The 23899-nt window shown below is 41.0% G+C and overlaps 1 protein-coding gene across 1 annotated transcript; it reads left to right on the top strand.

Annotated features, from left to right (window-relative positions):
- Positions 1-1933: 1933 nt before the first annotated feature.
- Positions 1934-20781, top strand: LOC104621207 (ras-related protein Rab-31-like; the record flags this gene model as incomplete). Its single annotated transcript, XM_010287633.1, is given in 4 exon segments — positions 1934-2022; positions 4582-4663; positions 18708-18779; positions 20675-20781. Coding segments are annotated over 4 exon segments (350 nt in total), but the record flags the coding sequence as incomplete, so codon positions are not given.
- Between the last annotated feature and the right edge of the window lie 3118 nt (positions 20782-23899).

Raw genomic sequence — 23899 nt, 5'->3', positions numbered from 1 at the left:
GTCATTGGGTCACAGGGGTCAATGTCTAGTTTCAAACACGGCAGCAGAAACTCTGTTCTCGCAAGAGGGAAGTGTAATTCTTCGCACCCAGCGGGTGGTAGTTGTGGCTTCTCCACAACGCTTAAAAATCCGCAATAATAATTAGATCCTCAGTTTCAGCACAAAGGACTTTTTTTTTTTTTCTTCTTTTTTTTTTCTTCTTTCTTTTTTTTCTTTTTTTTTTCTTTTTTTCTTTCAAATGTGTTCTGCCATCCTGGCCTAGTAATTATACAGAGATGTCAGCTGGAATCGATAATGAAGGCAAAATTTGAGAATAGCAACAGGGTGTGTTGCTGCTATTGATCAAAGGCTACAGGGCTGGTTTTAAACACTGCTCCTCTCTTTGATCTTCTTTTTCCTATTGATTTAACACAGTAGATAAACAACCGTCTGTGTAGCATGAGCATTTATTATGGCTTTTAAGCTGACTAAAGACAGCTTTGAATTAAATATGAGAGTTTAAATGATGGTTTTCTAATAAGTGCTGTCTATAAAGACTTTGCTTGCAGTGGCGATACAGTTTCATTTAAACATGGCGAAAGGAAATCTTAACTACAGGCCTTTTTCTTTCATATTCAAAAAGAAGGTAAAATACTGCAAAATTGATTACAGAAAAGGCAAAGGCTGCTTTTTTTAATACGTAGTTACATGTGTAGTGCTGTCAACAAACTATATTCTCTTGTCACTTTTTGAGAAGTTTATGCAAATTAGTCAAGTGTTTTAAAATGTGGATACAGGTGGAACTACCAGGTACAATCTGGTAGTTCTGCAGTCACTTCCAATGAAATTAATAGAAAACTTTCCATTGACTTTTTAATGAGTTAGATTGGACCCTGGACTGTCATTGTTAATGTCTGGGAAAGGTCAGGATCGATTTCCTGGCATCGTTTTTGTCTCGGAGGAGGCTTTTTGCAATTCTGTGGGAGACAGTGATATTGCTATTCCTCTTCCTTGATAATTCTCTGTATAATTTATGTTCTTCTACGTACCATCCAATGCTTCATGGAATAGCAGAGACAAACTGAAAAATGCAGCTTTTTGGGGAAGTTGTTCATATCTTAAATTCCTAAAATAGCATTTCTGAGTAATGTCAAGCTTTTCTCCCTGCACCCCCCTGAGTTTATTTCATATTTTATTCTAGTACTGTATTGCTTTTATTTTTCCTTACTGATTTGGGGGGGTGTGGTGTGTATGTGTGTTTAAAAAAAAAAAAAAGACAGAAAGAAAAGAAGAAAGACTTCCCACAAATGGAAGCAGTCTGCCACATTGCAGTGTAGACAGCAAGTTGTGTTGCATTTGAAGTAATGGCGTTTCACCGGAGTCCGGTAACACAACGTGCACAGGGTTGTGCATCTCAGGGGATCCAACTCTTTGGATTCCTGCCTTTTCAAAACCACCTGAAGCCTCTGCAAAGCTTCTGCCAAGCAGGCTTGGAAAAGTTAGTTCTACTAAGTTAGCGCTGTCAATGTACTAAAAGGTTGGTGTTAGTGATCTGTGTTGGAACCGTGCTTGGGCTGCCCTTGCAACAGGTCTGGATGAAATTGTTTCTCTGGTTTTGCTGGGTAATGCACCATTTGTTTGAAAGCACAGGATTTTCTTATGCAAGTAAATGGTTGTGCTTGAAGTACTGCAGTCCTTGAAACAGGAATGTAAAATCTACCCCAAAGAATACAGGGCTTGGAGAGAAGGGAGTGTTGGGAAGGGGACCAGGAAGCTCTAGTCACAATGCTGACATTTGAAAAGGATAATCGATGTGCTTGCTTCTCTTTTGAAATGTTTAACCTGCCCCACTTGCCACTAGAGAGGATATAATTTCACAAACCAGTATTTGACTATTTTTTCAGGTGAAGTATTGATATCTAGGGTCTCCTGAACTCACTGTCATTCTTTCCTTTCTTTTCAGGATACTGGGGTTGGGAAATCGAGCATTGTTTGTCGATTTGTCCAGGACCACTTTGATCACAATATTAGTCCTACTATTGGGTAAGTACCGTGCATAATATCTTTTTTTCTTCCATACATGTTTTAACTCACTGCCTTCTGCTGAGCTCCTTTCTTTTCCTTACTTTCAAGGCTCTGAATATTGTATGTCCTTTTTTCTCCAGTTTATTAATTCCACTGAACCCCTTAGTCTCCTTTAACAGCTTTCAGCTCACGCTACCTGTTTAGAGAGCTTGGGGCTGCCCCAAACCAGGAATGCTCTGCTCTTCTGGGAATACTGAGGGGGCCTCAACTTAACCATATTGCAGCATAATATGTTATGGACAGGCTGACAGAACTCTGCCATTCTCCTCCTGTGAATGGCATCTCTTGAAATCACCTCTTCTCTGGGGCTGTCCAGAACCACACTGTATTGACTTGTGTTGGGCATAGACATGACTTCCTGCTGTTCCATTTTGTTTTTCTTTACCCATGTTACATCAAGGGGTTCTTAGATGACGTACTTGGCTGGTGTCCTTTTCTTTTTGTCAAGAGTTTCCCACTTTACACTGTGTTTTGATCATAGGACCTTAGGATTAAAATCACTTTAGTTCCCACTGGTCAATGAGGTATCGAATTTGGTCCTGGGAGCTTGAAGAACCAAAACTCCACAACCCAAGAGGCTGTGATCTGCACAATGACCAGGACACCCCATCGCTGAGTAATGGCAGGAGAACCATGGGGACTCCTTTAACGTACCTGCTTTGTGTGTCTTGCCAGGCTGGGCTGGAACGTGGACAATGTCTGTTCCCAGGTGTGGACAGCCTTTCATCTAGGTTTAGGACATGTTACATTATCCTGTCTTTCTCAAAATAGGGACAATGCAGTTTAAACTAAGTATAATTAATTCACACCTGTTATTCTTTAAAAACTGCCAAGCTTTCATGTGTCAGGCCATCAGAAGCCTATTAGTCCTGTAGTTGATTTTAATTCAAAAAAAATTTTCTTTTAACTTCTTAGGGACAAATCTGCCAAGTCCAACATTAATCGGAAAATTTTGAAAATTCTTGATCTCTTATGGGCAAGGAAGCTAATATGTAGTGTTCACACAGGAGTGGTTTGGGTGGGAATGGCTGATCTGGCTTGTGTGTTAGAGCTGTTTTAAATTGTCTGTGAAGGATTGGTATTGATTGCTATGTGTTGTTCAGACGGTTAGATGATGTCTTCCAAAGCTCTGCCTTTTGATGCATGAAGGAGTCTCAGCTGGAAGTTGCACGTTGAAGTTCCAGGACAATTTTGGACTCCTGAATGTAATGAACAGAGAAAAATGGACAGAGAGAAAGGAAGCATGTAATGAATAACGTTACTGACTGAAGGATGTTTGTTTGCAGTGAAGGAATTGATGGGAACTTCAGTGGTTCTTTACTTCTAAATCAGCAGCAGCCTTTTTCCCCAAGTTGTGGTTGCTAAGTAAATGTCTTCTGCTCAAATGAAAAAAAAAAAAAACAACCTTTTTATTTTCATAATTATGATAACAGAGAGAAAATATTTTTCTATTTCACGGTTAAAATGTGAAGGCTAGGTTGCACACAGGTGATATTACTTGTCTATATAGGTAAGGTTTTTATTTTTATTTTCTTCCAAATTAATCAAATGTTTTAAATATACAATCCTTGCAATATATGGTAGCTGCGGCGGTCCTAAAGTTCCTGGTTTTGAAACTGTAAATTGTTGCTTAATGCTTTGAGAAGGACAGTGGCAACTGAAAGCACACACCCTGAAAATAACCAGAGAAAATACTGTGCTTTTTTTCGTGACTTACTATTTTTATAAGCAATGCAGCATTGTTAAATTTGAGCAATTTGCAGTTGGCTGTAGAGGAGAACTCTAGTATATCATTCTCAGGAAATGTTTTATCAGTCATATGTCATTTGATGTCATTTGGTGCTTTTGTAACGATAGTGCATTTTATCAAATGCATCTTTATGAGCCAGGAAAACAGTTACCACAACAAATTTTTCAGCAGTGTCCAGATAGGAGGGGGGGGGGGTGGTCTACCAGAGTTTGGCAGTCTCTCCTAGCCAGCTTTCAACTGAAATGCTGTAATACAGAAAAAGCCTATAAATTTGTAAGCCTCTTTCCTAAAAGAAGAAAAATCAACTGTGAAAACATAGACAAATTGCATTTTCTACAAAAAAATACAAGAAGCCACAAAGATTTCTTCATCTGAGTTGAGAGGGGGAAGAGCTTTTTTCCATTTGTTCACTATGTGCATTCCAGCAGGTGACTATTCTGTTCCCTGGTGATCCAGTCTCCTAGGTTTAACTGAATAATTGCACGTTTGTTGCCTGGTATGATGCTGGCTGATGCCTTTTTGTCAGGCGCATATCACTATGAAGATGGAGCTAGCTTGCAGCAGAAGCTATGTGTGAGTGGCAGGAGCATTTGTGTTCCTGGGCCCATGCACAAATGCCTTCTGCACCTCAGAGGCTTTTCCCTTCTTTTAAAAAACATATATAGGTATCATATATTTTGTCTGAGAAAAGGGAGACTTGAACCTGTAGGGTTGCATATACAGAGTGTTGGTCATGTCACAAATTTCTGCTGCTTCCTTCTTTTTAGAGCATCCTTCATGACTAAAACTGTGCCTTGTGGGAATGAGCTTCATAAATTTCTGATCTGGGACACAGCTGGTCAGGAACGGGTGAGTAGTACTTTGCAGTATGTCTTTGTTATTCCAGTCTCTTTTAACATGTTGGCATACTTTTTCTAAACCTTTTATCTTCAGAAGGCTTTGTAAGTACAAACCTACTGAGTCTTTGCAAGGCTCTGCAAAGCAAGTGGTCAGCAGTCGCCAAGTATATATGTTCCCATTTCAGAGGTGGGGTAAATGCAGTGGCAGGCTGACCATACCACTTACCTAAAAAAAACTGGTATGAGTTGTTGGCTGCTTTCTTCAAGACAGCTCGGGCGGTGCCGAAGCAGTCTCCACCTCCCCTCTGGTTTCATCAGGTTTACATGTGGAAGCTTTCATCAGTGTTGGAAAGCACCTGACTTCTGGCACATGGGCTGGAGGATGGTCTGAGCTTAGGTGGTGACTCTAGGGTTGTCCTGAGTTGGGACATTTGATATGGGTTGTGTCTGCTGTTATTATTTTGGAAATTAGTACCAGCAACCTGAACCACTTAATGGTTTTTTGTCTTGATTTTTCAAGTGTGTGAATTGCTCAAATTAAGTAGCTTTTCCTTTGGCTTTTCAAAAAAGCCGTAACGGAGTTTGTGGGCACTGGTTCATATTGACCATATATAAGCCTGGTTGATAATTTTTTTGTTTTAGTAACCTCAATGGCTATCAGTCTGATACATCCCACTCTATTCTCTGTACCTTGTATGTGAATTGTGGGCAATGAAGATTTTTGCTGTTAAGTGCAGGAAATGCTTGTGCTTTTGTTTATAATGCACAGCATAATGTAAAGTGGTCAAATCTGTTGACTCTTGGCAATTCAGTTTATGATGGGAAAACGGATCTTGAAAAACATATTTGAAGTATAGCATAATTCCTTCCCTTGAATCTTGTTTGGGACTTCTGCATGGTCTGGAGCTGATAACTGACTAATTATTGCAAGAGGTAGCAAAGGTTCAGTTTTCCTTCCCATGGTTTGTGTTTCCTTGCTTATTCTCTCTCTCACTTCCCTCCACTGCTCTGCTTTCTTTTTTATTTCTTTTAGCTCTTTAGCACACAAAACTCAGTTCTTGACATTTAGATGTAAGTATTAATCTGTTTTCCCACATAGTCTTAAGACTCTCAAAGCTTTTTTTTGAAGTAGGTGAATATTAATAAAGTCATATTTACTGAACTAAATGATGCCTGATTGAGGCAGGAAATCTGTGACTGAGCTCTGACTCTTGGACACAAAATCCATCCTTCCTATCTAGTCCCTTATGTTTCCTCTGATTTTTTTAACTCATCACTTTTCAAACATCTGCTTTTCTTTATTTCTTTTTTTTTTTTTGTGCGTGTGTCAAACAATGATGAGCAGTAACCACCACAAACTTTGTTAAATTGCTCAGATTCTATTACAGACATGTTACAGGTTTTCATGTGTAATTGTGAATTATAATCTCTTTAGGCCAGGGACCACCTTTTTCTTCTGTGTTTGCACGATGTATTCCCAATCTTTTACTAGGACTCTAGGAAACCTGGGTGATACAGTAAACAAAGTTGATGGGTGTTGACTGCTAGCTACAGAGGCAGAGAAGTCTCCCAAGGTGAGGTCCATACTGTTCCAAGTCATTACCTGTCCTAGAACATCCCCATTTTAGAGCTAAACATGTGATGCTTCTCAATAGGTTATTCACTTTAATTTGTGTCTGGGCTTTTGGTTACTTTGTCTTTTGTTGCTCCTTCTGATCTATTATTCAAGAGCAAATGTCTCCCCTTTTCAATTTCTTTCTTGTTATCCTCTGAACAATGGTGATGACCCAAAGCTTCCAGCCTACCCCAACCTCAGAGCCTATTGCTGTTTTTCACAGTGTACTAATAAATGTCTTCCAAGTGGTGTTTCAGCTTTGAGAGCTGTTGTCCTTCCCTGGTTCTTTGCGATTTTTATTGAGGCTTTATGTTCCACTGCTAAAGTCTGGAAATTTTGTCAGTGCCCCTGTTGTCTATACTGCTGATAGCAGTGTTTAGGACTTCCTGCTCTTTCAACATTGCCTTCGTTTGGCTTCGTTCTCCTAAACCCAAGGCCAAGCCTAGGACTTCTGTGTGCTTATTCTGGAGTCGGGGTGCTCTGTGCTTCCCCAGCTGTGCCAGCTGTTGCTGTGTCTATGTGCTGATGTGGAGCCTTCACAGCAGAAGAGCCCCAGGTGAGATTTAATTGAAGCCTTACTTATGCCATGAAAGTTAAGCTCAAACCTTAACAGGAGTAGAGCGGGCAGGCAGAAACAACAGCAGCAGCACTTCTGGGCTCCTTGTTCATTAGTTTCTCCTTTTTCATGAGTTTCTCTGGGCAACAAACTGGGAAACTGCCAGCTTGGAGAGAGTAGAGAAACCACTCTTAAATATCTTAGTTGCAAACCTTTATTTAAGCAATGCTCTGTGAGAACCAGCATGCCTCCTGGCCACCTTCAGTGAGCTGGGAGAAACTGGAAATTCATGTGCCTGCTTCTGAAAAGGACCCCAGCCCTGGGTGCTCAGAGAAGCCAGCTGGAAGCACTCAGCACCCCCTTGAGGTGTTAAATCAGCTTTCAGATAGCCACTTGTAACGTTGCAAGCCTTCGGAAATACTGGTCACTGTTGGATTTAAAAGCTTGTAGGAACACCTGAGTTAATTGAAGAACCTTAATATACAGGCCAGCCAGTCACAGGTTGGTCGTGGAGAAGAGATAACTTCTGATTCGTATGGATAATAGATATTTTATTTCTTTTGTGTCAGGAAACTCAGAATTGTAGGCAGAGTAGAGAAGGAACCAGAATTGCCATTTTGTGGGAAGTAACAAGCAAATGTCACTTCTGCAGAATGACAATAATGCAGCAGAAAATGTACATCAAAAGCGTTTCTGTCGTAGCCTTGATGGGAGCGAATGCTCAGTGTGCTTCCTGGAGGAGTCCCTGGAGAGGCGTACGTGGCTCCCCAGCAGCTCTCGCTGTGGAAAATTCACATTGTACTTGATTACAAAAGGAGAGAGCTTCTTAATCCTTTTATCTTGTGTTCTCTTTTCCCTTTTTTGGATAGGGAGAACCTTAAACTGGTAGCACACTTAACAAAATGCCCCTACTTTTCTATGCCTGAGTACTGGTCTCTGCAGACCTGGTTACTTTGTGTTGGTGTGCTATCAGGCAAGCTTGCTTTCTTCTGTTTCTCAGAGTCACTTTCCCTCCACCCCACTATTTTCCAAATGTCACTTTTTTCCCTGTCTCACTTTTTCCCCATGAGCTTTAAATTGTTGCCATGGACTTCAGGACTTAAATGCATGACAATTACATTATTGTTAGTAAAGATTCCCTCCTGTAAGAAGAGTCTCTTCACAAGTTAATGATGTTTTTATTAGCATATATTTTGGTTCATGGTGCCCTAAGTAGCTTCTAATTACAATGCTTTGTCTGAATACCTTGGGTGGCTGCCAGCTTTCCATTTTGCCAGCTGAGGAATATTGTAGCACATAGTTAGGGAACCTGAGGGCCATGTTTCTGGGCCAGGAAAATTTATCCCTGTCCTTTTTAAATTTACTATGTTGAACTCTGGGATTTTTAATTTTGTTTAATAGAAGGAGCCTCAATTATTTGAGCCCAATTTAAACCTTGATAGGAATTGCCCTGAGTTGTGGGATTTTGTTTGTGTGGGGTTTTTTGGGGAGTGGGGGGGAGAACTGCTCCATTTCCAGGAAAAGGCTGACTGATGCATCTGCAGCACTTTATAGCCCCCTCTTTTCTGAATGACAGTAGTTGTCCTGGTGATTCAGAGACCGAGTCACAAGGTAGGGGGTGAAAATGCTGCTTGAGAGGAGGACTTGTTCTTGCCGCAGTTTTCAGTTTTGACTGGGACGTTTCTCCTAAGCTGAGCAACCTGATGACAGAGCTTATGGATGCTTCCTCTGAAACCAGACTATCCTGAGAAGAGTTCACGCCAACTACCAATGACTTGAATTACTTCTGCAGTCAAGACATGGCCTGGATTTTGCTCTACAGTTTTATATAGGTTGATTCTGATGATAGCCCACGGCTCAGTGTGGAGGTGGTTTCCTTGCGTGTTGTGTAAGGACCTCCTTTCAGTGAGCTACTGCTTGCATGCTGCAAAGGTCAACGTGAGATTTGGTAGTATGTGCATCTGTGAGAGTACAAGTGGCATTAGAGCTAGTAAGTGAATATGTTATTTTTACTATTTTTAGAGTGAGTGTGAAGCATGGTAAATCATCTGAGATGCGTGTGAATGTGTGTTTTCTTAAACTTAACAAACTTGCAGCATGTGTAGCTTGACAGCGAGCTGTGGTTTGGGTGTAGTGTCTTTTTGCATTCTTTGTTTAATGACCGTAAACTTCAGAAGGGCTAAGCATAGGTCACTTCTGTGATGTTGCAAAAATCTGTTTTCTGCTTATTTAAAATTTCTTCAGAAGATTATCCTAAAATGTTGGAATTTTTCCCTCTTCAAGAATTCTTGCATATTTGAGAAAAATGCTCATTCTTATATATATATCTTCTTCAATTTAACTCGCAGAAAATACTCGTGGGTTGGAGAGAGACATGTCTTTCCTGATTTATTCAGCTTGTGAATCCTGAGAACTGGAATCTCAGCCTTCAATCATGGAGGGAAAACTGCTCAAGGTTACAAAATGCTAAATGGTATCTGATAGTGGCTTTCATGCGTAACATTTTTCCATTTGCTCTTTGCCAGCTGAGAATGTCAGGAATTTTGTATCCCTCCCTGTGCTGCTTCTTGCGCGAGAAGCTTCTGTGTCAGGATAATCTGTTTGATGCTTCTGGTTTTTGCCTTTGCTTCTCTCTACACCCCGATTTTCTGTTTGTTGGCAGCCACTGCCTTGAAGGTGACAAGAATGGGGCATGTAAATGCCCAGACTTGGGCAAGTAGAAGCTCCCAAGCTGTGGAACAGGTAACTGATCATGGTGCATGGACTGCTTCAATGAGCTCATGCCATGCAGATGCAGTGGTGGCAACCTCTGGCTCTTCCCTCATGGGTTCTTACCTGATCCACAGAAGCAGTTAAGGCAGCTCTCCTAAACAGGCTGGCAGTAACGTGTTTCTGGCACTGGTGTACCATGCTCTTCGCCACGAGAACCTCAGCAGTTTGGGTTGTAGGAGCAGGGGCCAAAGCACAAGGGAGAATGTGCTTCAGATGGGTTTGGGGACGGGACTGAAGGGGTTTGTTGTGGTGGTGTGGCAGGAAGGGTCAAGGACAGGAGAAACAGGACATCCAAAATCACCTCCAGAGAGGCTGGGAATGGACTGCTGAGCGATGGGACTGAGGTGCATGAATGTCCTAGTCTGGAAAGGTGAGTTTGTTTAATAAGAAGGGGAAGGAAGCTGCAGAGCTATGTCACTGCCCGCACATGTAAGCAGCTAGCAGGGAGCCAGAAGCTGTGGCTGTCCTTACTATTAAAGGGCACCCAGTTAAAGAAAGGGTAAGCATCTCTGACCTTGAGAGGAGCCAAGTGGTTTGGTCTTGGCCACTTGGATGCAACATATGTAGTTAGCAGCTTCTCAAGAATGGGAATGAAATCTAGTCAAATGATTACAGCTGTCAGGAAGCAAATTGTGTGCTGCTGTGCACCTGCAGATGCTTGAAAAGGCACCATGTGGAAAAAATCTTTGCTGAATTCAGCCCTTGATGTGAGAAGGTGTGTAACACTCGCTGAGCACTGGTCTGATTCTGCTTACTCTGGCATCCCTTTCCAGCCATGCTTATAGGCAGAATTATAATCCTTTTTCAGCAAGAACAAGTGATGTTCTTTACAGTCCAGGATGGTAAAAGCAACCCAAGCAAGGAGTTGTGGGGGTGATGGTTTTGGTTTTGTTTTTTTTCCTCTTGGCTGTGGAGTTTGGAAGAGACAGCCCTGCTGTGGCAGTAAGCCTGTGCTGGGGTGTAGCACTACAGGATGGTGCAAAGAGTGGCTAACATGAATTAGAGTTCCCTGGTGTGCCTGGCAGATTGAATGAATCCAGACTGTCTTCAGCAGCATTTGTCAGCCCCTATATAAATAGACAGGAGTGGTAGTTCTTTATTTCCGTATTTATTTGGCCTCTGTTTTGCTTTCTAAACCAGCATTGCATAAGACATGTTAAGAGACTTTCACTACCACAGCTTGGGTGTGATTTACATTGTGTTCCCTTGAATGTGTTTTTCTCTTCTAAGTATTGTGATACGGCTGCTCTGTGGGTTTTTCTTCTTCGCTGTTCTGTGCTGTTAGTACAGAGGAAATGTGAAAAGCATTACCTACAACCAAATATACCCCTTCATGATGAGATGCACAGGAAACAGAAAGCAAAATACTACGGAACTTTTAAACAGGTGGTAAATTCCTTAACGGCCGGTTGGCTCCATTTTTCTGCCCTTTGCAAGGGCAAAGCTTCTGTTGACTTCAGTGAGATGGCTAGATGAGAGGTTGCAGAATCCCAAACCACTCCTGGAATCAAGAAGAGCAACTGGTTCTGCTGAACTTGCATTTGCAGTGCCTAAGACTGAATTTGTCCTCTGTGCTGCAGGGCTGTACAGCTATAAAGGCTGGGCAGCTTCGAGTTGGATTCTAAGAGAAAAAGGGGACCGCCTTTCAGAGGAAATTTCATAATGCATATGTGGCCTCACTTCTTCCTCCTTGGTGGCAAAGATGATGAACCACAAGTGCAAAGTGGACGTGTTGGTAGAGGAGCATGAGTACGAAGGTGCTCTGAACCCAGTTAGCATTGCACCAGTTCTTATGTGACTGTGTAGGTATGTAGCACACTGTGTAGCATGCTCTAAGGAACAGAGTCTTAGAAGTCTGCACGAAGTCATTGATTTTGTTTTTTGGCACGTCTTTGCTAAAATAAGTTTCTTATTTATATTTTGAATGGCCCTTTTGGCCTGGCTGTAGCTGTTGAATTGGAAAATGCACCCCTACAACTTAACTATCGCATTGCATAGTTTAGTGACCTCAGACTCAAAAGTTGTTATCAACCCCTGCAAAAGCAGAGCAGGCCTAATGAGTGATGAAATGGGTAGGTATTTGCAAATAGGCAAACTTCTTGTGGATACGGAATGAGAGGCACAGGACTTCTAAATTTCCACAGTAGGGGAGCTGCTAATGATGGTTTACTCATTATACAAAGATCGGAAGTATTCCCAGTACCTAGAAGGACATGGTGGGAAATGGTGAGGATGAAATTCAGTAGTATAAGTAGCAAGTCCCTATACCTTTTGACTCCCAACAAAAATGTATGCTGTAAAGTTGTGGATGTTTTTTTTTTTTTTTTTTTTTGAAACAGAGAAGGAAAGCCACCTGTGAATATATTTACTGGTTAAAGGATGATCATATGTATATGATGCAGCCATGAGAAATGTGTTATATGTTACGAGAAGTGCAGTTAAGGCTGTTTTCATGTCTAGGGTGCTACATACAAACCTGGTCACCAGCAGTCAGGAGGGATGAACTGAAGCCGGGCCAGGCACAGAGAAAGGCCAATAGACCCTGCTTTCTCCCTGTTATGTTATCTTCGGACTGGAAGAGCCTGCTTTAGCAGACTGGCAAAGTTAAGACTGCTCTATATTCATATTTCAGCTAAAGGCAAACATTGATGCTTGATTTTTAGTAAATCAAGGTGCAAGTAAATTACAAGTAATTTAGTAACTAGGAATTTGTGATTTTATTAATCAAGAGAATAATATGATCCTTGTAGAAGTATCATGGGTAAAAAAAAAACCCAACATTATTTCAGGTTGGATCTTGATAAGCTTTTGAAATGGGTTAGGAGTGGGGTTAATTGTGATGGTGGGAGCTGATAGACAACTGTTTCAGGTCTGTGTTTCCCTGTTAGTTCAAGGTGATGTGAGCTGCTGCTGGCTGCAGGTAGGAGTGGCATCTGCCAGAGCACTGGTCTCTGCTGCAGGTTATAGAGGGGCTGACTCCCCGGCAATTTGGGGTTGTGACCTGGGTATCCGTGTGGCAGAGCCGGGGGGTGGCTGCCTGAGCATTTTAGGTGGCCCTTCTTGATAAGCTGAAGTGTTCTCATGCCAAATCTTGAACTGTTCCTGTTTCTCAAAATTTTTTTGGTAATTACTGGATACAGAAATACTGAGCTATAAAGTCAAGGTTATAGACATTGTAACTTATAATACAGAAGGTAGTCCTATGAGATTTAATATTGTGAGCTGATTTTTTGTGTGTCACTTGTTTTGGGCATCTGTCCCACATTAGAGATGGTAGAAGCCAAGATCAAGCTGATCACCTGCTCTAGTTGAAGATGTCCCTGCTCATTGCAGGGGGGGTTGGACTAGATGACCTTTAAAGGTCCCTTCCAACCCAAAGATTCTATGATTAGATCTTTGGCAGGTGAAAAATGTGCACATTAGTATTTTGTATTCCTTTAATTAATTTTGCATGACACTCTTTTTCCAGGGAATTGGGCCAGAAAAAGGTTCAAGAGGACTTTGCTTTTGGGCACTGATTTAAAAGAAAAAGAAAAAAGGCATCAGATAAATATTATTTGCATAATAATTTTACTAGTATGCTGGTGATACTGGAAAAATCTGTGCTCATAAAACACATTTGTTAAGAGTCTATTATTAGATCATGAAACTTACTCAGTTACAATTTTTCAACCCCCCTTGATTCATTCTGTGTTGCAAAGAGTCTTTTCCTGCTTTCTTGTGGACAACAGTGATTTCTTATAACTGAGACACAGTGTAGCACCATGTTTGTTTATTAGATTGTACAAAAGAATGACAAAGGGGATTTAATTTTGCTTTTATTTGATATTCTGTACTGTGATAACTGGTAACAGTTGTTACTAGTGTACTTTCAGTTGTTATTACACAAAGTACTTTTTTTTATTTTTCCTTACAGACCATAGGAAATTGCATTAAGATGCACTTTGCTGAATGTGAAATATGAAATCTTGAGTGTCAGATTTATCCAAATAGGAATATAAACTTACATGCCAGATGAAATCTATCACTTGACATTTAAAAAACCCAAATCCTGATGCTACATGCCCAAATATGGATGAAATTATTTCTCCTCTTAAAAAGCCTTATAGCTAAAATATTACTGTAGAATCATGAAAGAGAAAATAACTGTCCTTTCAGCTGAGCAAGTAATTAGATTTTCAGTAGAGTAGAGTAGGGAGGTCGTACTTATATGTTAACAACTACTGAACCTGAGTGCTTTTCAAAGGCAGTTGCCTTTCTAGCCTAGCTTGCTGTGGTCTTGCCTTCCCTCTTTTCAAGCTTGTGAGGAACAGGAATATTTAAGTAGATTATTTTGTCTTAAATAGCAGAGGAACTGCATTCCTCCCGCATGCTGCACTTCTGGTTGCAGCTTTTTATGTTTCTTGACACAAGGAACAGGTCAAACATAGTTTGACATTGTTTAGAGTTTGTTACCGAAATGCAACACTGTTGAGGTGATTAATTAATGTTCAAAAATGTCTCAAAAGAAGTTTTCTTTGTTTCTATGCGTTAACTGCACTGATTTAAAATTATTATTGCTGCCATTATAGGAAAAAAAAAGAGTAAAACTGGCAGTGGCAGTTGGTTGTACCAGCAGAGATGTGCACAAAATAGTTCTGCAAGTGCAGAGCTATTTGAGTGTGGTCTAAACCAATATGAATCTGGCTTCTAGTAGTCCTCTCCTTCCTCCTTTTTCTCGGCCATGCTTTCCCACCCCTTCCCTTCAGCTGAGCCTGGGGTTTATCTGATGTACAAGAAGCTGGTTTGGGAATACAGCTAAAAATTAATCCTACCCCAAAAATGGTAGTTTGCATCCTGATTCCAGTTCATCTGGTTCTACTTGTCCAGGATCCAGTAAAAGAGGTCTGCTTTTCTGTCTGCTTGTTTCTTTTAAATTATTATTTTTATTTTTTTACTTTCTGGCCCTAACACTGTCAATATTCTTCAGTGTGACAGCTATCATGGAAAGCATTCCTGTAACCTGGTCAAAAGAAAAGGGGGAGAGGTTCCCAAGATGTACAGTTTCTCAGTGTGCTTTCTGGGCCCAGTACTGAAGGAATTTGAAGCATGTGAGTTTAACTGCATGGCTCTTGTGAGGTGTGATGCTGTTATCTGAGAGCTTTGTAAATTCATACATACCATGTAATCTAGATTAAAACCAAATCAGCATGTGTGTAGAGTATGTCGGTTTTTTTCCAGGAGTTACAGGCTGGGAGGAGTGTGCATACACCATGAAAGGTTGGATCTACCCTCTGCAATTAAGGTCCTTGATTTTCAGGCTAATTCAGTGCAACACAGGTGTTAATGAGCAGGTCTCGTGAATTCTTGAAGTTCGTAGGAGATAACTTATTGTCACAGGTACTCCGCGAGCCAACTAGGAAAGATGCCCTCCTACTGCCCTCCTTGCTATTTGTGAACAGAGGAGGAGTCGTGGGGGATGTGATGGTAGCTGGCTGCCTTGGCCACAGTGATCATGAAATGTTTGAGTGTAATGAGAAAAAAGGACAGCAGAGTTGCTACCCTGGACTTCAGGAGAGCTAACTTTAAGCTATTTAGGGAGTTATTTAGCAGAGTACCCTGGGAGTCTGCTTTTGAGGGCTTAGGAGTCCATGAGTGCTGGTCAATCTTTTAAGAACTACCTTTTAGAAGCACAGAAGGTGGCAATTCCACTGTGTCCTAAGTCAAGCAAGCAGAGCAGAAGACCCTGTTGGCTGAACAGGGAACTCCTCACAGAGCTCAAGAGGAAGAAGGAACTGTATGATGTCTGGAAGCGAGGTCAGGCTTCGCAGGAAGAGTACAGAGCTGTGGTTCATCTATGCAGGAAGAAGACACAAAAAGCCAAAGCTCAATTAGAGTTGAAACTGGCCAGTGTTGTTTCAGAAGGGCTTTTTTAAGTATGTTAATAGCAAGAGGAAGTCAGAGGAAAGCGTTGGACCATTACGTGTTGAAGACGGTCATCTGACTAATAGGGATGAAGAAAAAGCAGAGGCATTCAGTACATTTTTTGCCTCAGTCTTTAGTAATACTGATAGACCCCGAGATGGAGGACCATGAGTATGGGAACAGTGACTTTCCATTTGTGGACACTGAAATCGTAAGGGACCAGCTGTATCAGCTGAATGTTCACAAGTCCATGGGTCATGATGGGATTCATCCCAGAGTTCTGAAGGAGCTAGCGGATGTTGTGGCAGGACCCCTCTCTATCACCTACCAAAGGTCTTGGGAGACTGGGGAGGTCCCTGCTGACTGGAAGCTAGCCAGTGTTACTCCATTTACAAGAAGGGCGTGAGAGAAAACCAAGGGAACTACAGACCTGCTAGTCTAACCTTAGTTGCTGGAAAAATTGTGGAGAAGATTATACTGGGCACTATTGACAGGCATTTAAAGAATAAATGCAATCATCAGGCACAGTCAACATGGGTTCACAAAGGGAAAGTCCTGTTTAACTAACTTGATATCCTATGGTAAGATCACCTGCCTAGTGGATGAAGGGAAGGTGATGGATGTAGTTTTTCTTCATTTTAGTAAGGCTTTTGATACTGTCCCTCACAGCATCCTTCTGCACAAGTTGTCCAACTGTGGGATGAGCATTCTTCACGCCGAGTGAAGAACAAGCTGAAGGGCAGAGCTCAAAGGGTTGTAGTGAATGGGGCTACATCTGGCTGGTGACCAGTCACCAGCAGTGTTCCTCAGGGTTCAGTTCTAGGGCTAGTCCTGTTTAATATATTTATCAATGATCTGAATGCAAGAGTTGAATGCACCATTAGCAAGTTTGCTGATGATACCAAATGGGGAGTTCCTGTTGGCTCTCTTGAGGGACAGGAAGCCTTGCAGAGTGATCTAGATAGATTGGAGCATTGGGCAATAATTAATGGAATGAAATTTAACAAGTCAAAAATGCCAGATTCTGCGCCTAGGACAGAGTAACACCAGGCACAAGTATAAATGGAGAGAGGAATGGCTGGAGAGCAGCCCAGCAGAAAGGGATCTGGGGGTGCTGGTTGGCAGCAGGCTCAGCAGGAGTCAGCAGTGTGCCCCGGCAGCCAAGAGGGCAAACCCCATCCTGGGGTGCATCAAACACAGCGTAGCCAGCTGGTCAAGAGAGGTGATTATTCCGCTGTGTTCAGCATTGGTGTGGCCTCACCTTGAGTACTGCGTGCAGTGCTGGGCCTCACCATTTAAGAAGGATGTAAAGGTCCTTGAATGCATCCAGAGGAGGGCAACAAAGCTGGTGAAATGGCCGGAAGGAATGTCCTGTGAGGAGCAGCTAAGGACTTTGGGCTTGTCTGCTTTGGAGAAACAGAGGCTGAGGGGCGATGTCACTGCTCTCCTCAACTTCCTGAGGAGGGGACATGGAGAGGGAGGTGCTGATCTCTTCTCCCTGGGATCCAGCGATAGGACATGTGGGAATGGTTCAGAGCTGTGTCCATCAGGGGAAGTTTTGGCTGGACATTAGGAAGCATTTCTTCACCGAGAGGGTGGTCAGACACTGGAAGAGGCTTCCTAGAGAGGTGGTCGATGCCCCAAGCCTGTCAGTGTTTAAGAGGCGTTTGGACAAAGCCCTTAATAATTTGCTTGAGCTTTTGGTCAGCCCTGAATTGGTCAGGCAGTTGTACTAGATGATTGTTGTAAGTCCCTTCTGACCGAAATAGTCTAGCCTATTCTAACACAGTGGAAATTTCTGTCATGATCTGGGAGCCTGAAAATTCTGGAAGGCGTTTATTGCATTAAATATGCAAGTAATAAAGCCACACACTAAAAGCCCGGAAGACACATCTACCCAACTCCCTCAGGATCTTGGCTGATCCCTTTTCTTCAGACCACACTTCTTGACTGATTCTTCTTTCTTTTCTCATCCTCCTTCCTGCTGTTTTCTCCTATTAATGAGCTCTCCCACCTGCCTCGCTCCCCAAAACACTTCAACACTTGACCATCTGTCACTGCTGCTGCGCATCCTTACTGTTATAAGAGGAAGTATCGACCTTGAGCTGGAGCGTGTGATCTGTGATAAATAGCTTACAAACTGGTAAATGAACCACTGTCGCAAGTAACTCGCTTTATAGATTGCACGTGAAACAGCAAGAAATGTGCAGGCTGCTGGGTCTAAATGCTCAGGCTGTAAGTACAGTTCTGAGAAAAAGATGTGTCCAGTAAATCTGCAGAGGTTTGCCACGTAACACATAGATCTGTGCATGTTCACCGGGCAGTGAGATTCATACCCTGCCCTAATAATGCGTTTGATTTAGGGAGTTATTAGCTGCAGCTTTATATGAAGCTTTTGCAGATCACTTTGCGAGTAAAAATTTGTAGAATGTCTGTATGAGTACAGTGAGACTGAATGTATTTTCCAAGAAAGATTATTTTCGTTTTGCTTAAGACTAGTTTTAGTTGAATCAGCAGAAGGGCTTTTTGACTGCCTTTCTCTGTGTAATTATAAGCTGTAATTCTAAATCAGCTGCTTAGTCATGGTAAATTATGCTGTTTGTTGGCAAGCTGTTGTTATAATAAACGTGTTTATTGCTTGGTTTTTTTCTTAAAGGATGTTTGCCTTGAAACAAAAAGCTGAAGAATAACTTAAACTGCAAGAACCCATGTTTTTCAAAATATCTGTCATAGTATAGGATAAGTAAACGTGACAGGTATTCAGAGTTTTCTGACAAGTTAATTTTATCTGTCATTTGCTCTGTTTTATAAAACTCAAACCCAAGCTGAACCCAGTCTGTTAGAACTACAAAGGAAAATGTTGCGGAGGGGGTCTATATGCTGTCAGGTTAGGCCTCTAAGTCCAGGTGATCTTCACGTCAGAACTTGTCCTCAGAGTCCATACCCTGTAATGGAGAAGTTGCATTGAACCAGTAAGTGCTGATTTTGCAGGAATCCAGCAGGGTGAAGAACAGCAGGAGATAAGGGAGCTCTGCTTCCTTGGCATTGGAGGAAAGTTAGAGGTGGGCAACCATTGAAGAGGTCTGTCCTCTGTGGGGTGAAAGAAAAGTCAGTGGTCTTGCCATGGCAAGTCTTTGTGACCTGACAAATTGTGTGATAATTCTGATTGATTAATGATATTTTTGGTTGGGGGTTATGTTTTAACAGTTTCATTCCTTGGCTCCAATGTACTACCGAGGTTAAGCAGCAGCCGGGATAGTTTATGATATCACCAAACAGGTAAGACCTTCTGTATGCTTTTTGCCTGTGTTAACTCGTCTGCTTGGGCCAGAGTTGGAGTTAAACCCCACAACTGCAGAAGTATTTATATGTTAATCCCTGTTCCTGTCAGTGGGATTTATATGCTTCGGTAGTTTTTGTAGGTTTGGATGGAGGTGTCCAACTGCCTTAAAAAAATTAAATATTAGGTCCTGTTTCTGTGTTGCTTAAACTTCCTCTAGACAAAATGTTGGAGACTGCATTTTGCCAAAGTTTCTTTGGATTTCCTCTGGCTAAGTAGACAGGATAATATCCTGCAATACCTCCCAGCACCACCATGTTCTCTGTATGGAATTGAATTTTTACCACAAAAAGCAGCTGGCTGCTTTATCAACTGAACAGAAATTCAGGTGGTTGCATATTACTGATTTTAAAATTAATTCTTTTTAACTAAGCATATCATCTCATGTTTGCATTGTGGGACTCATGTCTTAACTTTGAAACCAGTAATGAAATAAGAAGTCTCTGACCTTTGTCTCAATGTTATTCATTCGGAGTGAAAATTGTATTTTCAGATCCTAAATTGCTTTTGCTCCTTTCTCAGGCAGAGGAGGCTAGGAGGTTCTAGCTGAACACCTCTTCCACTGCTTTTGAAAGAACCCCCTGCTGATAAAGCTGAGTTAGAGGAGGCGTTAATGGATGGATGGTCATGACAGTTCACTAGCATTTTATTCCTTTCCTGCCAACTGAATTATTTACTACTAGGTTGAGAGGGCTGGGTTGGTTCTCCAGTGCATTAGTGTAATGATCTGTGGCTGATGATGGTGGCCACGGTTGCACAGTGGTACTGTTCTCCTTTGCTAATTTGCCAAGAAAAGATGAGAAAGAGTGAATCGTGCTGGATTGATACCTATTTTTAATTTAAATGTCTTGCGGTTGATCTTATAATGTGTTGTAAGAACAGATTTTTTTTTTTTGCCAGCTTTTCTCCAAGCTTATGTGGAACAGCTCTCAGAATAAAGAGGGGAAAGTAGGAGAGGAAGGTCAATGTGTATTTCACTTTCTGATGCTTAATATTCAGCGTTGATCATTAGAACAGAATGGATGTTTTTTCCCAAATGACTGATAGTGCTCTCCTTTCAGTGATACTGATACAGCTGTTGCTGATTTAGACACAACTCTTATATGCATTACTGAAAAGGAAAAATTATTTATAATATATTTGGGAGCTCACTCGGAGTTTCAGTAATAATTTCAACTATGCATTGTAATTAGAATCTCTAGGAACAAAAGTGATTTTAATGCTATTAGTTCATTAGTGTAAAGAAACGGAGAATTTGCTACTAAAAGGTAGGTAGCATTAAAAAGTGTTTGACTTTTGTACTTGGAAGGAAAAAGCCAAGTGAACTGTCTTTCCATTCATTTGGTTTCATAATGAGTAAAATGAGGTTTACCAGGTCACAGATTTGCAAATGTGGAGGGCAGGGGCTCCCTGTGAAAGTTCTCCTGGATGTTTACCAAAAATATGACAGTGGCTGAGATGGTAATCCACTGGGCAGAAGTTTAAATTAGACAAATGAAGCTCACATTAAAAGTGAAGGAAATTAGTTACTAGCCAAACTTAAACTACCAAACTGTGGTAGTTTCTTCATCCCTGAAAATTTAAGAAAAACATTGGGTGCTGCTGGGGGCGGAGGGGCAAGGTGGGAAATGTCCAAGCTCAAGAATTGATTTGAGGAAATCTTATGACCTAAAGTTTGAAAAGCAGATTACATAGATACAGCGATCTTCTTCTAGTCTTGTGAAGTTGTTACTGCATTAATACTGTCAAAGCTGTGTTCCTCTAACTTAAAAAAATTGGCAAATACATCAAGTGAGACTAAGCTGTTAGCTTATTTGTTATTTCTCTGACTTAGGATTCATTTCATACTTTGAAGAAATGGGTGAAAGAACTAAAAGAACATGGTCCTGAAAACATTGTAATGGCCATCGCTGGAAACAAATGTGATCTTTCTGATATCAGGTAATATATCCATTTTTGTTGTTGCTTTGATTGCAGTAACTATATTGTTTCTTTCCTTCAGGTAACCAATTTGTTTCGTTGTTACAATAGCATATGATGTTGGTCAGCTGTATTGAGTCTTTCCCAACACCAGTGGTTCTACCAGTGTACAACATCACCAGCAGCAGCACAACTTGAATTATGTACTTCTTTTTTTTTAAACTTCTCTTTTACTGCCCTTCCTGTGTATTTGTACAATTTACACCCTTTAGCGGCTGAATCATTGGGAATGGAAAAATATTCTCTTTTAATTGAATTTAAAGTATTTAATGTATTCTTTAAATTTATGTTAAAAGGTACAGAATGTACTAAGTGATGAGCAAAACCAGCAATGTAAAACTAGAAGGATGGGCCTGAGGTAATATTATTCACAGAGAAGCTTTGAGAACTTGTGCTTTGTGCTTTGCAGGAACTGAAACTGTCCCATAATACTGGATGTAGAAAGTGTCTTTTTGGTTTTTTTAGTAGCCTAACCTCAAGTAAAACCTGTGTTACCTGTGTGAAGCAAAGAACCTTCTGGGTAAGAGAGGGGAGGGTTGAATCTGCCCTCCTGCAGAAGAGCCAAGATGATGCTATTTGGGATGAGAGTGAAGCTAGAGTCACTCTTCTGCTTCTTAGCTCTATTCTGGATTTGCATTTGTCCCTTCTGGAAATGGAAGCACATTCTGCTGTACAGTAGTGATCCTTTGTGTCAGTCCATGACTGTTATTTCTTGCTTCAGCTATGAGTACAGACTCAATGGCCGTATTTGATGCTTTCCTCTTAGGACCTCATAGGGTCTCATGGTTGTTCAAATATATCCCTCCGTTGAATTGTAATCATTACTTTGGCCCAGGTTCACCAGGGCGCTGAAGCACGTGTGTAACTTCAAGTAAGTGATGCAGAGCTTTATTGAGTTAAGGCGTATACAAGGATTGGACCTGTGCGGTTTGGGAGGTTTTTTTTTTTATTCCCTTCCCCCATTTCCCATCAGCCATGAACCAGTGCAAAACTGCGAGTCACTGCTTTCTGTAAGACCTGACAAGCCCTGATGCTAGAAGACTCCTGGTTTCTGTTGGGCTAAGAACTGGGGAGCCAGATAGTATATTGGCATCTCCTGCATGGTGTTGTGATATGCTTGTCAGCATGGTGAAACCGAGTCCTATAAGACAAAACTAAAGGTTTCCAAATATGAAGTAGAAAAAAAAGAGTAAAGGTTGATTATAAAAAATAAAACAAAAAACCAGTTAGCACAAATCAGAGTTTTCAGTTGCCCTGAGAGTCACTGTAAATTTATTGCTTAAGTGTTCCCAGCAATGCAGTTGCCTGATTAAATCAAGGGTAATAAGTTTGGAGGTGTGACAAATGGCACCAATTGGAAATGAATCCCTAACCAGCCGTCCCTCTGCTTTTGGTAGCATTTGCTGTGGCAGCAAGCTTTTAAATGCTGTTCTACTAGAGGCAAGTTGGCTTGGGGACATGAAGGAAAATGTGCACCCCAGAAATGTTGTGAGAAAACTGGGATTCCTGACAGAGCAACTGTGATGTTGCCACCACATTATTCTCAAACGCTACCTGTCGTTTACTGATTGCTGATCATGTGTTTCTTGCTCCTGTTCAGCCAGTACAGCTCTTCCATGCACAAAATGTTCTGGTGTTTGCATGGTCCTCATTGTCCTCTGTGAGCTAATGTCTCTTATTGGTTTTCTTCGGTTTTGGTTTGGTTTGGTTTTTTGTGAGGGGGGGCTTTTTTCTCCCCATAATTATGAATAGTTTTGAGAATATTTTTTTCATGCAGTTATTCTTTCTGCATCCCCCAGCCTTTTTTCTTTCTAAAGTCATCCATTAATGTCCAGCTAAAGAGATTTTTAGAGAGTGCATGATATGTTTTCTCAGTTCTTCCAGAAATCTGATTGTTTATGCAATACATGCAGCTGTATGCATTCTCTGAGTGCTTTATGTCTTCAAATTTACTTCAGTAAAAATGATTTTAGGTGAAATGTGTCACCAATTTATCAGATTGTTTTCACTGAGAAGAAAATACACGTGCCTTTGGGCACAGGAATTTAAAAACAAGATGATGTGACCACACGGGAGCAAGCTGCTATTTATATGCATTTTTGGCATCTCTATTTGGTTTTGTAGAACTTTTGGCAGATGTTTTGCTGGATGTCAGAGAGACAGATGCTTTTAAGACCAACATGAATAGATGCAAAAGAGGACGAGCTGACCCGGTTCAAGTTGATTTGATTGTGCCATCTGTATGACTGTAAGAGATAATGGAAGGGGGAATGAATAGAAGCAATAAGAACTGATTATCTTCCTTTGGGAAAAGACTGGCACTATTTCTCATAGTCATTGACCATGTTACCTTCCTCATTTAGTATCTAAAATTTGGTTTTGAGCCACCAAGATGGATTTGGGGCACTCAGGGGTCATGCTGCTTTTCTCAGGGTTGATAATAGGCTATCAGCAGTTTTTTGCCACTCTGAAGTAAATTTCTTCTCCACTTTGAAAGAATTTCTACAGGTAGACAGGCAATTTTGTTTAGTATAAACCCTTATCTGTGTTATAGTATTGTCAACTCTAGTACTGTTGAGTGTTTGGCACACTTTTCAGTAATACTAATAGACTTTTCCTTCTAATATGTGTCCTGTCCTTCTGAGAGGTCATTAAAAACATTAAAAAATTTCAAAGATAGGAGCTGAAACATCAATGTTAAAATGTTGTTAAGTGTCCAAAATAATTTTTGAACATTATAGAAGTCAGTAGTCATAACAGCAAATAAGAAGTGTTTACTTCCCTAAAAATATGGTGCACTTTCTTAATGAATTGTGTTCACTGGAAATGGCTAGGTCCTTGATTAGGAGAATTCAGCAGAATTTCCTCTATGCATGTAGCATATTTCTTTATTATCCTTTATTCAGTAATTAGTCAGAAAATCTCAAGGGAGATTGAATCAATAGAATGATTTGGAAAGGATAAAATGAAATAATTGACATGTTTCAGAATAGGTATTCCTCGAATTTTCCCTATAGCCCTAGAATAACACTTTCTGAGCATTCCACTGATGGTTCACAGAATCACCAAGGTTGGAAAG

This window comes from Phaethon lepturus, unplaced genomic scaffold, assembly GCF_000687285.1.
Source record: "Phaethon lepturus isolate BGI_N335 unplaced genomic scaffold, ASM68728v1 scaffold7775, whole genome shotgun sequence".
Taxonomy (NCBI): Eukaryota; Metazoa; Chordata; class Aves; order Phaethontiformes; family Phaethontidae; genus Phaethon; species Phaethon lepturus.
This window is presented reverse-complemented; position numbering and strand designations above follow the sequence as displayed.